The following is a 15,829-nucleotide window of genomic DNA, read 5'->3' as shown; positions in this document are numbered from 1 at the left end:
GTTGTCAGTAGATCATTGTGGGGCTTAGTAGATCCTAGTGTTGGTCAGTAGATCCTAGTGGTGGTCAGTAGATCCTATTGGTAGTCAGTAGATCCTGGTGGTGGTTAGTAGATACTGGTGGTAAGAATATCTTAGTTCTAGTGGGTTTATCCTAGTGGTTGTCATTAGATCCTAGTGGTGGTTAATAGATCCCAGTGTTGGTCAGTAGATCCTAGTGGTGGTCAGTAGATCCTAGTTTTGGTCAGTAGAGCCTAGTGGTGGTCAGAAGATCCTAGTGGTGGTCAGTAGAGCCTAGTGGTGGTGGGTTTATCCTAGTGGTGGTCAGTAGATCCTAGTAGTGGTCAGTAGATCCTAGTGGTGGTCATTAGATCCTAGTGGTGGTCAGTATATCCTTGTGGTGGTGAGTTGCGTTCAGAAACAAGCCTGTTTGTGTTCATCACCTCCCTGTGTGTTTGTGTGTGTGTGTGTGTGTGTGTGTGTGTGTGCGCGCGCGCGTGCGTCTTTAGTCTGAGATCTAGGCCCCTCCTTTGTCTCCATAGCAACCCCGTCCCCTTTCTGCTGAGCAAGTTACCATGGAGACAGCAGGGCTCTGAAAGAGAGACTCAGTTACATATGCTGCCCTATGCCTCCATCCCTCTACCTTTTTACCTATCACACCCTCGATTTATCCCTCTTTACAGTTTCATCCTTCTCTAATAGGGTGGTCAATCGCTCAAAAAATAGTTGATTCATTTGGATTAATTGGTTGGTAAATCTCGGTTGGAAACGTAGTATGTTGTCATAAGAACATGAAATATGGTGGTCAATCGCTCAAAAAATAGTTGATTCATTTGGATTAATTGGTTGGTAAATCTCGGTTGGAAACGTAGTATGTTGTCATAAGAACATGAAATATGTGGCGAGTGTAGTGTGTTGATTAGTGTGTTGGGTGTTCGAAAGAAGGCAAGTGACACATGTTGGCGCGACAATTGTTTTGACAATACTGCAGCACGGAGCACATTTTCGAACACCGGGACTGAAGGTGAAATTGATGTCACATTGCTTAAACCTATCCAATTATTTTAGATCAACGGGTAGGGACTGTACCAGGCCTTTAATTAGTGAAAACCAAGCTATTAGCGTTTCTTTTCACTAATTAAAGGCGCAGTGCGGTCAAAAATGTTTTTTTTTTCCTGTGATATATATATATATTTCCACAGTATGAGGTTGGAATAATATTGTGAAAGTTTGAAAATTATGATAATTCCGTTTTAGTGTAAAAGCTGTTTGAAAATACCACCTGAAATTTCATCTTATTTTGGTGGGATGGAGTTTTGACCTGCCTGGTGACATCACCAGTTCATAGTTCTAAACTGCCAATAACAGCTCGTTTTCCCTTCCCCCCCACTCCCAGACAGTCCTAGCAAAATTATTGCTTGAGAAAATACTCTTTACTAAGAAGCTATTTATTTTCTTTTTGACCCTATTATTTGAAAACAATCACAGTAAGGTACTTAATTGTTACCCAGAACTGATTGAATATTGAGATAAAAACGGCTGCATTGGACCTTTAATAAGAGACAGAGGAAAGGGACATTTGGTTCCAAAGATACACACACACTCCAGTACTGACCCCAGCATGTTTCCCCCCTGCACTGCTGTTTTCTACCATCAGTTACCTGTTTCCATTGATCTATTCATTTACTGCAATGGTCAATGTGTGTGTGTCTGAGTGTGAGTGTGTGTGTGTGTGTGTGTGTGAGAGAGAACATGTGCGTGTATTCTGTGCTCTGGTACAGGAGGCTGTAAGGTAAGTTCTGGGTGAATAAATGTTCCAGATTCCAAACACACAGGTAGGAGCGTCCGCTTTAATCCACCCTGGCCACTGTGTGTGTGCGCGTGCCTGTGTGCGTGCGTGTGCTTGGTTTGGGGCACTTCAGTCGATTCCGTGTATTGAAATTCAAGTAATGTATTGAAAATGTACTATTGTTGAGTATTTTTCAATGAATTGAATTTCGATTAACTTCCTGAATTGAATAAATTGGCCGCAACCCTGACGTGTGTGTGTGCGCGTGCGTGCGTGCGTGCGTGTGGAAGAATGTAAGGCTATCAGTGCCACATGGTATCATGGTGATGTCTGGGTGGATCTGCATGTGTGTAACCAAGGTAATGGTGTGGGTGTGCATCTGTGTACCCGTGGTAACAGACGGCTGTGCATGGCGTGTTAATGAATGTCTGTCTCTCTCTCTCCTTCGTCTGGACGCTCCCAGAACACTACAACCCAGGTGGGTCTCTCTCACTCACTTTCTCTCACCCCCCCCCCCCCCCCCCCTCTCTCTTCTTCTTTACACCTATCCCATTCCTTCTTCCATGTCTGATTTGGGCACCGAAAGGTGTGTGGGCTGTGTGTGTGTAGATTGTGTGTGTGCTGTATGTGGGTTGCAGTCAGACGGTAAGTAGACTCCCTTCATGGACAAATAAGTAGATCCATTCATGGACATATACCGGAGGTTTCAAGTGGCTCTCCACTCAAATATAGAAACGGGCAGTGTAATAATAATACATTTGATTTGATTTGATTTGATACCCTAGGACAATTACAAGATACCCTAGGACAATTACAAGATACCCTAGGACAATTACAAGATACCCTAGGACAATTACAAGATACCCTAGGACAATTACAAGATACCCTAGGACAATTACAAGATACCTTAGGACAATTACAAGATACCCTAGGACAATTACAAGATACCCTAGGACAATTACAAGATACCCTAGGACAATTACAAGATACCCTAGGACAATTACAAGATACCCTAGGACAATTACAAGATACCCTAGGACAATTACAAGGTACCCTAGGACAATTACAAGATACCCTGGGACAATTACAAGGTACCCTAGGACAATTACAAGATACCCTAGGACAATTACAAGATACCCTAGGACAATTACAAGATACCCTAGGACAATTACAAGGTACCCTAGGACAATTACAAGGTACCCTATGACAATTACAAGATACCCTAGGACAATTACAAGATACCCTAGGACAATTACAAGATACCCTAGGACAATTACAAGATACCATAGGACAATTACAAGATACCCTAGGACAATTACAAGATACCCTAGGACAATTACAAGATATCTTAGGACAATTACAAGATACCCTAGGACAATTACAAGGTACCATAGGACAATTACAAGATACCCTAGGACAATTACAAGATACCCTAGGACAATTACAAGGTACCCTAGGACAATTACAAGGTACCCTAGGACAATTACAAGATACCCTAGGACAATTACAAGATACCCTAGGACAATTACAAAGTATAAATGTAATAAAATAGCAAATATAAACATGATATTTCTAAGGTCAAAGTGCAAAAAAGCAGCATGGCACCAAAGAATAAACAAACAATTCAGGGGATAAAAATAAAGATCATTGGAAGGCAGTTGAAATAACGAGGCTGACTAACTCAGCACCCCCTTCGCGAATGATAGATACAATATTTTCGTTTTTTAAATGGGTAAGAGAGCAAGACCAGTGTACATAGTGCGTGTGTGTGTGTGTGTGATTCCGCAGTTATTTGATATATGTAGAAGCTACACACACATATACACCAACATGAGCGAGCAACAAGTTTAAACATGGTGTGTGTCCTAGACGTGTGGGTGGCAGGGATGGTTGTAGAACCCCCTCTACCAGCTGTTGGTGCTCCACACAGGTCAAGGGTGCGTTCAAAAAGACTTTCATTTGCAGTGAACTGTCAGCTTGCAACAGTTACAGTTGAACGATCTGAATGAACGTACCCACATTTTACAGGAATGCGTCACTAGGTAAGGATAACCCTGGTAGTATCTGCAATTTATTTGTCTACAATTTCCAAATTGTAATTTCTGTCTACAATTTAAGTATCTACAATTTCCAAACTGAGAATCACTGTGCTATTCTAACTATATACAGTATTTAATAGAAAGTCGACATTTTTATCTAATGTTCACCGCACACTAGCATCACTGTGAGCAAATGTTAGCAACGGTAGCTATCATGATGGTGTGTGAGTGTGTGTCTATGTGTGTATGTTTGAGCGGGTGTGTGTGGGCACATGTGTGTGCCTGTGTGTGTATGTATGTATGTGTGTGTGTGTGTGTGTGTGTGTGGACAAAACCACGTCATGCTCCTCTGCTGTGCTGACTGTGCTCTTGTCTTCCTTTAAGGTCTGGCTCACCTGATGATCGGCGACCAAGGTACGACCTATTACATCACTATGACATCACTCCCCGTTCCTGCTGCTCCCCATCACCTCCCCACCTCCCCACCCCCACCCCACCCCTCACCCCAAACCTCATCACCACCGGACCCTAGACGCTGATCCAAGGTCAGGTTTGATTTTTGTCTATATTGGGTTATTTTGGGTATATTAGGATATGGAGAGGCTTAACTGATCCCAGATGTGTGGTTAAGGTGAGGATATGGGTTTAGTGTTAGGATATGAACTGATCCTAGATCAAGGTCTGGTTCCATGGACGGTTTGTTGTGTGTGCGTGTGCGCATGTGTGTGTGTGTGTTAGTGATGCGTGGGTTGACTCATAACCCACAGTCCCCCTGGTTATATCTGCGGGTTTAGGGTCTTAAAATATTATGTGGATGAAGGGCAGGTGGGTGGTGGGCGGGCCTGTTGAATAAAGAGAAAATAATACATTAAAATGTCATAAATGTATCATTCTTGTGGAGTTCATATCTATAGGCTACACTGAGGTTTTTATTTCATTATTTTGATTTGCCTTTAGGGCGTAACCTAAGCCTAAGCTTTAGGGGCTAACTGTACGCTCGCCAAAAACACAGCAATTGCCAAATGGTTTTTGGGACTTGGGCAGAAAAAGTTAACGTCGATCCACTGAGGCAAATAGGCCAATGTCGGAGTTGAATTCAATAAGAGAAAAGCTGCGAAATGGAGAGTTGAAAATAAATAGAAGGAGGGTCAGAACAGTAGGTAGCCTAATGTATGGGGAAGATTTGGTGAAGAGGTAAAAGAGGATGATTGCAGTGGGTTAAATGGAATAGTAACTGAAATCTGGACACTGACTGTAGTGTCTTTAACCTCTCACATGTAGCCTAATATAATATTAACTCCTGCAGAATGAAGCATTTCTTGCAGTAAAATGATACACCAAATGTACATTTTGACTCGGGAACAGGAGTGGAGAAATATGATTTCTTTCAGCATCTTGAGAGAATGACTGCACGGTTAGGGACCGTCTGTAAAAGTGCTATTGTTATCAGCATCGTAAAAGCTGATAGTATTTCAACCATAAAATATGCATCCAAGCCAAACTGAATTCTTATCAGGAACATGTTGGGTAGTTTTCAGAGCTTTTGATTTCCTTAAAACAGGTCAAAGGTAAAATCGTTCCATTTTATTTTGTTATTGAACTTTCTCCCCGGACTCTAAATGTCTTTGCTGCATGAGAGAAGCAGAGATTAAAGAAACAATGTTACCGATGTCAACTAGATTCAAGGCTTCATTCTATCGATTTATGACATTATTCTGGTGAGTGAAGGTGCATTTAGTATTCTAGGGCAACAAGTAAGACAGAAGAGAAGCTGCATGTATTTAATTACAAACAAGTTGACTAACAAATAGCCAATGCAAATAAAATGTCTTAAATTAAAAGCAGGAACATAGGCTTATCTAAAAGGCCTGTCAGAAAATTGCTCCGCCCTCTCTGTACAGCGCATTTTCTATATTTGCCGCTTAGGGTCGGGTTCGTACCTCAGACTTTCACTCTATCACATATAGTCGGGCGGTTCCGGATGGGTTATTAGCATTTGTGGGAGGGTGCGAATGAACAAACAGCTGACCTGCGCATCACTAGTGTGTGTGTGTTGTTGCGGCTTGTATGTCTGTTGCAGGTTTTTGGTGCCTCATCCTAACCCCTCCCTGCAGCAATCCCTTCCCCTCCCATTGCCTGACTCCTGCACATGGGAACTCCCCTCTTATTGGCCAGTTCTCTGTTCATGTAGTTTTTCACAGTGTATTAAATGAAACAAAAGTGTATAAAAGCAGCGCTGTCAAACACACCGCTGTAGCTCTGTCCTGTCTGTAAAGGCACATGACAACTACACAAACACACCACTTCTACTTGTATTACTTATACTACTATTACCACTTCTCACTTTAGTGGCACTGTACTGTAACACACCACTTCAGACTCAGAGGTAATCAAACACAGTTTGGAATGCATCAGTGACAGAATGTAGTAGTTTGTCTCTTACATTCTAAACCTCCATACAGCATACTGTAGTTGGTGGTGGGAGTGCTACTTAGCTTGCAGTGTGGTACTCATAGAGAGAGATCTAATACAATACGGTGTAATAGTGTTTAAAAAAAACGCATATTCTGCTCCATTGGGAGTGTTTTGGTTTTGTTTGACGCCAGCGCTGCTTTTCTTCCTTTTCAAAATGGTTCCCCTTTTGCTTTCTTAGTTTCACACAACCAACTTACTCTCTCCCCTCCTTCCCTCCTCCCTCTTTCCCTTTCTCTCTTCAACATCTGTAGGAAAGCTCAGAGGTATACGATTCCTTCTTGCTTATGGCTATGTATGGCTATGAGCTCGAATGTATGGTGGTGAGCTATACTGAATGGCTACACACTGTATTAATGTAAGATGCTGTATGTGTGTGGAATTGGAATGTTTCTTTGTTCATGTGGCTGCTGTACATGCAGGTGGTGTGTGTGCGTGTGCGTGTGTGTGCGTGTGCGTGTGTGTGCGTGTGCACGCAGCAATGTAAAAGCAGTCAGAGGGGGCTGAAGTGGCCGTCGGCTCAGAGAAAAGAAGCTTTCTGAAGCTGACTATCTGAAATGTGTTTCTCTCAAGAAGCGGGCGGGGGGGGGGGGGGGGTTGTCTGTGGGTGTGAGAGAGGGGAGGGAGGGAGAGAGAGAGGGAGAGAGAGAGAGTCCTTAGATGTCTAGGGTCTGTATCTCCAAAGTGCCAGTCAGTCAGTCCTGCTCCAGTCAAACTCACTCTGGCATCAGTGTGTGCATGCATGCATTCGGGCATGTGACTGGTGTCTGTCTCATCGGTCCCAAGGAAATGAAGTGTTTTGGATGTTGTTTAGAAGACTACTCTCGTGTCATGATGCACAACTCAAGTGTGTAATTACATTCAGCTATCGAGACAGCATATCAAATACAAGCAAGACACAGACACACAGTCTAATTAGCGATTTGATGTTATTTTTGAATAAACATTGGCTAAGCAGGAGGCAGACAGGCAGTCAAAGTAGTAGTGGCTAGTAGCTACGATACGGCAACAACTCCAACGATTAGCTAACATCATCACACGAAATGCAATGTGTAAGGGCTGCGTCCTGCTTGTGCAACTGAAATATCCGTTACAACAGACAGAGAAGGTTTATGTCAGCTGTATGACAGAAATACAAACCCCATCTCCCCTCAATGAATTTCACTCCTTCATTCATTCGTTGCGATTACAGGAACATTGACTTTTTACACTATGTACAGCCAATTTTATGGTATTGTACTGTTTCCTTACACAGTACTTGCTTTGATACTGTGTTTAGATTACAGTAGGTGTACTGCAATATGAAATAGAGTAACTTACCACTAGCTGCCTGTAAGTTACTGTCAAATTCATGGCAACCCCTTTACAGTGTGGCTGTGGTGATCTAGTATAGGTGTGTGTGTGTGTGTGTGTGTGTGTGTGTGTGTGTGTGTGTGTGTGTGTGTGTGTGTGTGTGTGTGTGTGTGTGTGTGTGTGTGTGTGTGTGCTACAGAGAGGACAAACTAAACCATATCATCACACAACAAGCGTTCTCTAAACATGACCTTTGAGACACACACACACGCTCACAAACACAGACACACACACACGCTCACAGACACACACACACGCTCACAGACACAGACACACACACACGCTCACAGACACAGACACACACACACACGCTCACAGACACAGACACACACACACGCTCACAGACACACACACACGCTCACAGACACAGACATACACACACGCTCACAGACACAGACACACACACACGCTCACAGACACAGACACAGACACACACACATAACCTTTATCGAGTGCCTTCTTTCTGTGTGTGTTGTGTGTAAATATGCATGAGTAAGGCTGCCTGTGCATTCTCTTCACGGTATGTGTGTGCATGCATACATGCATACAGTGCCTTGCGAAAGTATTCGGCCCCCTTGAACTTTGCGACCTTTTGCCACATTTCAGGCTTCAAACATAAAGATATAAAACTGTATTTTTTTGTGAAGAATCAACAACAAGTGGGACACAATCATGAAGTGGAACGACATTTATTGGATATTTCAAACTTTTTTAACAAATCAAAAACTGAAAAATTGGGCGTGCAAAATTATTCAGCCCCTTTACTTTCAGTGCAGCAAACTCTCTCCAGAAGTTCAGTGAGGATCTCTGAATGATCCAATGTTGACCTAAATGACTAATGATGATAAATACAATCCACCTGTGTGTAATCAAGTCTCCGAATAAATGCACCTGCACTGTGATAGTCTCAGAGGTCCGTTAAAAGCGCAGAGAGCATCATGAAGAACAAGGAACACACCAGGCAGGTCCGAGATACTGTTGTGAAGAAGTTTAAAGCCGGATTTGGATAGAAAAAGATTTCCCAAGCTTTAAACATCCCAAGGAGCACTGTGCAAGCGATAATATTGAAATGGAAGGAGTATCAGACCACTGCAAATCTACCAAGACCTGGCCGTCCCTCTAAACTTTCAGCTCATACAAGGAGAAGACTGATCAGAGATGCAGCCAAGAGGCCCATGATCACTCTGGATGAACTGCAGAGATCTACAGCTGAGGTGGGAGACTCTGTCCATAGGACAACAATCAGTTGTATATTGCACAAATCTGGCCTTTATGGAAGAGTGGCAAGAAGAAAGCCATTTCTTAAAGATATCCATAAAAAGTGTCGTTTAAAGTTTGCCACAAGCCACCTGGGAGACACACCAAGCATGTGGAAGAAGGTGCTCTGGTCAGATGAAACCAAAATGGAACTTTTTGGCAACAATGGAAAATGTTATGTTTGGCGTAAAAGCAACACAGCTGAACACACCATCCCCACTGTCAAACATGGTGGTGGCAGCATCATGGTTTGGGCCTGCTTTTCTTCAGCAGGGACAGGGAAGATGGTTAAAATTGATGGGAAGATGGATGGAGCCAAATACAGGACCATTCTGGAAGAAAACCTGATGGAGTCTGCAAAAGACTTGAGACTGGGACGGAGATTTGTCTTCCAACAAGACAATGATCCAAAACATAAAGCAAAATCTACAATGGAATGGTTCAAAAATAAACATATCCAGGTGTTAGAATGGCCAAGTCAAAGTTCAGACCTGAATCCAATCGAGAATCTGTGGAAAGAACTGAAAACTGCTGTTCACAAATGCTCTCCATCCAACCTCACTGAGCTCGAGCTGTTTTGCAAGGAGGAATGGGAAAAAATTCCAGTCTCTCGATGTGCAAAACTGATAGAGACATACCCCAAGCGACTTACAGCTGCAATCGCAGCAAAAGGTGGCGCTACAAAGTATTAACTTAAGGGGGCTGAATAATTTTGCACGCCCAATTTTTCAGTTTTTGATTTGTTAAAAAAGTTTGAAATATCCAATAAATGTCGTTCCACTTCATGATTGTGTCCCACTTGTTGTTGATTCTTCACAAAAAAATACAGTTTTATATCTTTATGTTTGAAGCCTGAAATGTGGCAAAAGGTTGCAAAGTTCAAGGGGGCCGAATACTTTCGCAAGGCACTGTATGTGTGTGTGGGGGGGGTTGTGCACTGCAGGCGCGTGAGTCGGTATGTGTTATGAGGGAGGTGGATTGTGACTCATCACTTTTGACTCATAAAGCGTTGGCAATCAAAGGAACTAATTTTACACACACACACACACACACACACACACACACACACACACACACACACACACACACACACACACACACTACTAACCCTCACCACTACATAGACCATACACACACCAGACCGACAGAGAGAGGGGGAGGACGAGAGAGGGCCACGGAGAAAGGGAAAGAGGGGGATGTATAGGGAAGTGTTTCAGAAGAGCAGAAAGAACGACTAATGCAATTGGGAGATGAGGGGGGAAGGTCAGAGAGAGAAAATAAATGGGCAGAGCCCTGATGTACCTGAGAGAGACAGAACAGCCCCTCTGATACGAAGGGGGAGACGGGAGGGGAGGGAGAGAAAAAGACAAAACAGCCCCTCTGATACGAAGGGGGAGACGGGAGGGGAGGGAGAGAGAGAGACAGAACAGCCCCTCTGATACGAAGGGGGAGACGGGAGGGGAGGGAGAGAGAGAGAGAGAGAGAGGGGATAGACAAGGTACAGTATTTATCTGGGCAGAGCCCTGATGTACCTAAGAGAGACAGAACAGCCTCTCTGATACGAAGGGGGAGACGGGAGGGGAGGGAGAGAGAGAGACAGAACAGCCCTCTGATACGAAGGGGGAGACGGGAGGGAGGGAGAGAGAGAGAGAGAGACAGAACAGCCCCCCTGATACGAAGGGGGAGACGGGAGGGGAGGGAGAGAGACAGAACAGCCCCTCTGATACGAAGGGGGAGACGGGAGGGGAGTGAGAGAGAGACAGAACAGCCCCTCTGATACGAAGGGGGAGACGGGAGGGGAGGAAGAGAGAGAGAGAGAGAGAGAGAGAGAGAGAGAGAGAGAGGGGATAGACAAGGTACAGTATTTATCTGGGCAGAGCCCTGATGTACCTGAGAGAGACAGAGCAGCCCCTCTGATACGAAGGGGGAGACGGGAGGAGAGGGAGAGAGAGATACAGAACAGCCCCTCTGATACGAAGGGGGAGACGGGAGGGAGAGAGAGACAGAACAGCCCCTCTGATACGAAGGGGGAGACGGGAGGGGAGGGAGAGAGAGAGACAGAACAGCCCCTCTGATACGAAGGGGGAGACGGGAGGGGAGGGAGAGAGAGAGAGACAGAACAGCCCCTCTGATACGAAGGGGGAGACGGGAGGGGAGGGAGAGAGAGAGAGAGAGAGAGAGAGGGGATAGACAAGGTACAGTATTTATCTGGGCAGAGCCCTGATGTACCTGAGAGAGACAGAACAGCCTCTCTGATACGAAGGGGGAGACGGGAGGGGAGAGAGAGAGACTGAACAGCCCCTCTGATACGAAGGGGGAGACGGGGGGAGAGAGAGACAGAACAGCCCCTCTGATACGAAGGGGGAGACGGGAGGGGAGGGAGAGAGAGAGACAGAACAGCCCCTCTGATACGAAGGGGGAGACGGGAGGGGAGGGAGAGAGAGAGACAGAACAGCCCCTCTGATACGAAGGGGGAGACGGGAGGGGAGGGAGAGAGAGAGAGAGGGAATAGACAAGGTACAGTATTTATCTGGGCAGAGATGGTCTACTCCAGTCTATACACCATAGAGTAACAGGCTTGGCTGTCCTATTTGGCTGTCCTCCACAAACACACACAGACACAAACACAAACATGTACTGTACTTATGCTGCAATGGCGGCAAGACGAAACTGGATGTCATTGTTTCCGATTAAACAGCGACAGCGAATCCGACCGAGGCAGGTGGAAACAATATAACAATCAACGTGTTACTGATGTTTTAGTCCCAGGATATGTTTAGTAGAGCTTTCAGGTGATAAGAAAAAAAAGGTATTCTTATCTTTTCCCTGTCAATGAGTCTGTGTATGGAATTCAGAAATGCTGTTATAACATTCATCTGTCATCTGGCTATAGTTACTACCTACTGGCAGCTTCGTCTTCCCTGTGGTTTCCCGTACTTCCTTTGTGCTAGCTAAATAGCTAGTTATTGGGCATAATCAGTCACCAAAGGTAACGTTCTGTTTCATGGCTGACATAGCTAGCCCCCAACTAACTCACAAGTTTATTGTCATTTAGAATATTAGCAAGGTTCAATTTGGACCAAGTGCCTAACCAATAGACCTTATTCACACAGGGGATTGCATTTTTTAAAACAACAACATTGTTGCCTATGTGGGTGCAGCATCATTCATTGCACTTGTGAGTTGTAACTAGGCCAGCTGAAGTAGCCAGACCATTAATTATAAACCCATTTTGTTATTGATGCCCATTCCGAAGCTGTTTCTGACTTTATCATAATTTCTTAATGACCTGCGTTAAGGGGTTTGTGTGTGTGTGTGTGTGCGTGTGTGTGTGAGAGTCTTGGGATAAAACTGATCTTATCTAGCTTAAGACAAAACACTGGGCTCTAACTGGAGAGATTGTCATGGCAACAGAGAGAGAGAGAGAGGTAGGGGGGGTTTCAGACTAGGGGTAAAGAGAAACAAGGCTATAGGTAACAGAGACCAGTCTGTAGGTGTTAAATAGTGCTAGAAGCTAGTGTGCACTATATATTTTAAGGGTTTTAGTTTCAGGGTGGCAGGTAGCCTAGCGGTTAGAGTGTTGGGCCAGTAACCGAAAGGTCGCTGGTTTGAATAACCAAGCCGACAAGGTGAAAAATATTTTGATGTGCCCTTGAGCAAGGCATTTAACCCTAATTTGTTCCAGGGAGGCCGTACTACTATGGCTATAGAATAATAGTGAAGACATCAAAACTACAAAATAAAACATATGGAATCATGTAGCAACCAAAAAAGTGTTAAACAAATCAAAATACATTTGAGATTCTTCAAATAGCCACCCTTTGCCTTAATGGCAGCTTTGCACACTCTTAGCATTCTCTCAACCATCTTCACCTGGAATGCTTTTCCAACAGTCTTGAAGGAGTTCCCAAATATGCTGAGCACTTGTTGGCTGCTTTTCCTTCACTCTGCGGCCTGACTCTTCCCAAACCATCTCAATTTGGTTGTGGTCGGGTGATTGTGGAGGCCAGGTCATCTGATGCAGCACTCCATCACTCTCCTTCTTGGTAAAATAGCCCTTACACAGCCTGGAGGAGTGTTGGGTCATTGTCCTGTTGAAAAACAATTGTTTGTCCCACTAAGCCCAAACCAGATGGGATGGCGTATCGCTGCAGAATGCTGTGGTAGCCATGCTGTTTAAATGTGCATTGCATTCTAAAGAAATCACAGACAGTGTCACCAGCAAAGTGCACGAACACCATAACACCTCTTCCTCCTCCATACTTTACGGTGGGAAATACACATGCACAGATCATCTGTTCTCCCACACTGCATCTCACAAAGACACGGCGGTTGGAACCAAAATCTCAATTTTGGACTCCAGACCAAAGAACAAATTTCCACCGGTCTAATGTCCATTGCTCATATTTCTTGGCCCAAACAAGTCTCTGATTCTTGTTGGTGTCCTCTAGTAGTGGTTTGACCACGAAGGCCTGATTCACACAGTCTCCTCTGAACAGTTGATGTTGATGTGTCTGTTACTTGATCTCTGTGAAGATTTATTTGGGCTGCAATTTCTGAGGCTGGTAACTCTAATGAACGTATCCTCTGCAGCAGAGGTAACTCTGGGTCTTCCATTCCTGTGGCGGTCCTCATGAGAGCCAGTTTCATCATAGCGCTTGATGGTTTTTGCGACTGCACTTGAAGAAATGTTCCGTATTGACTGACCTTCATGTCTTATAATAATGATGGACTGTCGTTTCTCTTTGCTTATTTGAGCTGTTCTTGCCATAATATGGACTTGGTCTTTTACCAAATAGGGCTATCTTCTGTTTACCCACCCTACCTTGTCACAACACAACTGATTGGCTCAAACGCATTAAGAAGGAAAGAAATTCCACAAATTAACTTTTAATTAGGCACACCTGTTAATTGAAATGAATTCCAGGTGACTACCTCATGAAGATGGTTGATAGAATGCCAAGAGTGTGCAAAGCTGTAATTAAGGCAAAGGGTGGCTACTTTGAAGAATCTCAAATATAAAATCTATTTTTATTTTTTGGTTACTACACGATTCCATGTGTTATTTCATAGTTTTTATGTCTTCACTATTATTCTACAATGTAGAAAACAGTAAAAATAAAGACAAATCCTTGAATGAGTAGGTGTTCTAAAACCTTTTGACCGGTAGTGTATATATCTTTTTTTTAAGAGTCGATTTGCCTGGCTACCCATCCACATCGCTCCGGCTAACTGATGTTTCGTCTCCGCGATGAGTCTGGATTTGCTGCCCTCTCTAACAATTTCTAGAATGTCAACACAGGTTTACCATTCGGATTGGCCCCAGAAACCGATGGGTTGGGCCTCCCTTCATGATGATGCCATCAACTTTGATACTCTGATTAGTTAGATATATTAGAGACCATCCAATCACTGATGAATTTGTTTTACACAATGCCCCTCATTTTGAAGTCAAACAAACGACTTCTAGGATGACTTTTTCAGACTGAGTGTATGTAGCTATCAAGAGAGCAGAGGAAATACATTCAGGGTGAATGGTCAGGCAACTAGGCCCTATGGTGTACATGTTAAGGGACTTAAGTGTAAAGGGTTTAGGGTATAACTTGGCTCTATGTACCAGACTGAAGGTTAATATCTGGAGTCTGCATGTATTAGCATACATTAGCATCACAGGCGGCTGGTGGCACATTAGTTGGGGAGGACAGGCTCATTGTAATGGCTGGAATGGAATAAATTGAATGGTATCGAACACATGGTTTCCTTGTGTTTGATACCATTCCATTCAGTCATTATTATGAGCCGTCCTCCCCTCACTAGCCTCCTGTGGTTAGCATACATTCTAGAGCTGGACATCCATTTGTATGTGTGGGCGAGTGTCTCAACAAATGCGTGTGCTAGTATGTACACATGGTGTAAGTACTACGTGTAGACTTGTGTGTATATGCAGTATGTGTGCTCATTCATGTGTGTGTGCAGGCTGGAAGGAGCTGATAGAATAAGTGCATGGTTAGCTGAAATGAGGTGCAGCGTGTTATCTCCACGACTACAGGACTACTACTGTGGATTTAGATACACCAGCATATGTCTCTCTCTCTCTCGCTCTCTCAGGTAGTGTTGTCAGCCTGCTGTTTCTCTATCCGCCATTTTGATTCAGTACAGCTGTCCCTGATAATGTACTGTTCACTCAATCACCCTCTCTCACAAACACACACACGCACACAGCTGTAGCCCTATTGCACAGGGTTACCATGGAAATGGCAAATGACTATGTGAAAGGCTGAGAAGAAGAGAAAAGAGCCACCACATCAGCTGCAGTGGGTGTGTGTGTTTGTGTATGTGTGTGTACGTGTGTGATAGAATTGTGAACTGGCCCACAGATCGATGTCGAGATGTTTTATGTCCTGCTGTCTGATCTAATGACATGGCTGTAAATAAGAGCCAAAATGGCAGAATGGTTGCCTGAAATCGAATGGCGTGACTGTAAATTAGATCTAGAATGGTGGTGGAAGGGTGGGTGATTTCTTCATTGTGAGAAATTGTCTCCTCTCACACTCAGCCCTGTCATTTGTGTGTGCGTGCGTGTGTTTTCTGCTCACTCTCGCCCTCCCTCCACGGTAAAGACTCGCTGCAGGCTCTGGGTTGGTAATAGCTTTCCTGACTCAAATACACCAATATTTACACACACACACACACACTCTGGGAGGGAGGTAATTATACCCAGAACACGGTCACACCCATGATGACATGCTGGCAAAGACCTTTCTGTTCCCACTTACATCCTGGCACACATACTGGCATACAATTGATTCTATTATGCTAAATTATATTCTATATAAGAATGTTAAATGAAATTATATTCTATATAAAATGTTAAATTATATTCTATGTAAGAATGTTAAATGATATTCTTATCGCTACATTT

The 15,829-nt window shown here is 44.0% G+C and overlaps 2 protein-coding genes across 40 annotated transcripts in view; one reads left to right on the top strand and one right to left on the bottom strand.

Annotated features, from left to right (window-relative positions):
* nrxn1a (neurexin 1a) overlaps positions 1-15,829 on the top strand; it is a 66,972-nt gene that overhangs the window by 11,672 nt on the left and 39,471 nt on the right. For 25 of the 39 annotated variants that reach the window (XM_090212383.1, XM_090212369.1, XM_090212362.1 and 22 more), the window contains exons 3-4: positions 2,250-2,264; positions 4,210-4,239. The exons of 6 other annotated variants lie outside the window; for them this stretch is intronic. In XM_090212383.1, the coding sequence (XP_090068509.1) occupies positions 2,250-2,264; positions 4,210-4,239 (45 nt within the window). The remainder of the gene's footprint in view (positions 1-2,249; positions 2,265-4,209; positions 4,240-15,829) is intronic. 8 more of the 39 variants (XM_090212373.1, XM_090212384.1, XM_090212371.1 and 5 more) reach the window with 1 other exon arrangement.
* Positions 1-15,829, bottom strand: part of ipmkb (inositol polyphosphate multikinase b) — a 77,501-nt gene that overhangs the window by 49,333 nt on the left and 12,339 nt on the right. The gene's annotated exons all lie outside the window — the stretch shown is intronic.

This window comes from Oncorhynchus mykiss, chromosome 20 (genome assembly GCF_057628025.1).
Source record: "Oncorhynchus mykiss isolate SJ-2025 chromosome 20, ASM5762802v1, whole genome shotgun sequence".
NCBI classification, from domain to species: Eukaryota; Metazoa; Chordata; class Actinopteri; order Salmoniformes; family Salmonidae; genus Oncorhynchus; species Oncorhynchus mykiss.
This window is presented reverse-complemented; position numbering and strand designations above follow the sequence as displayed.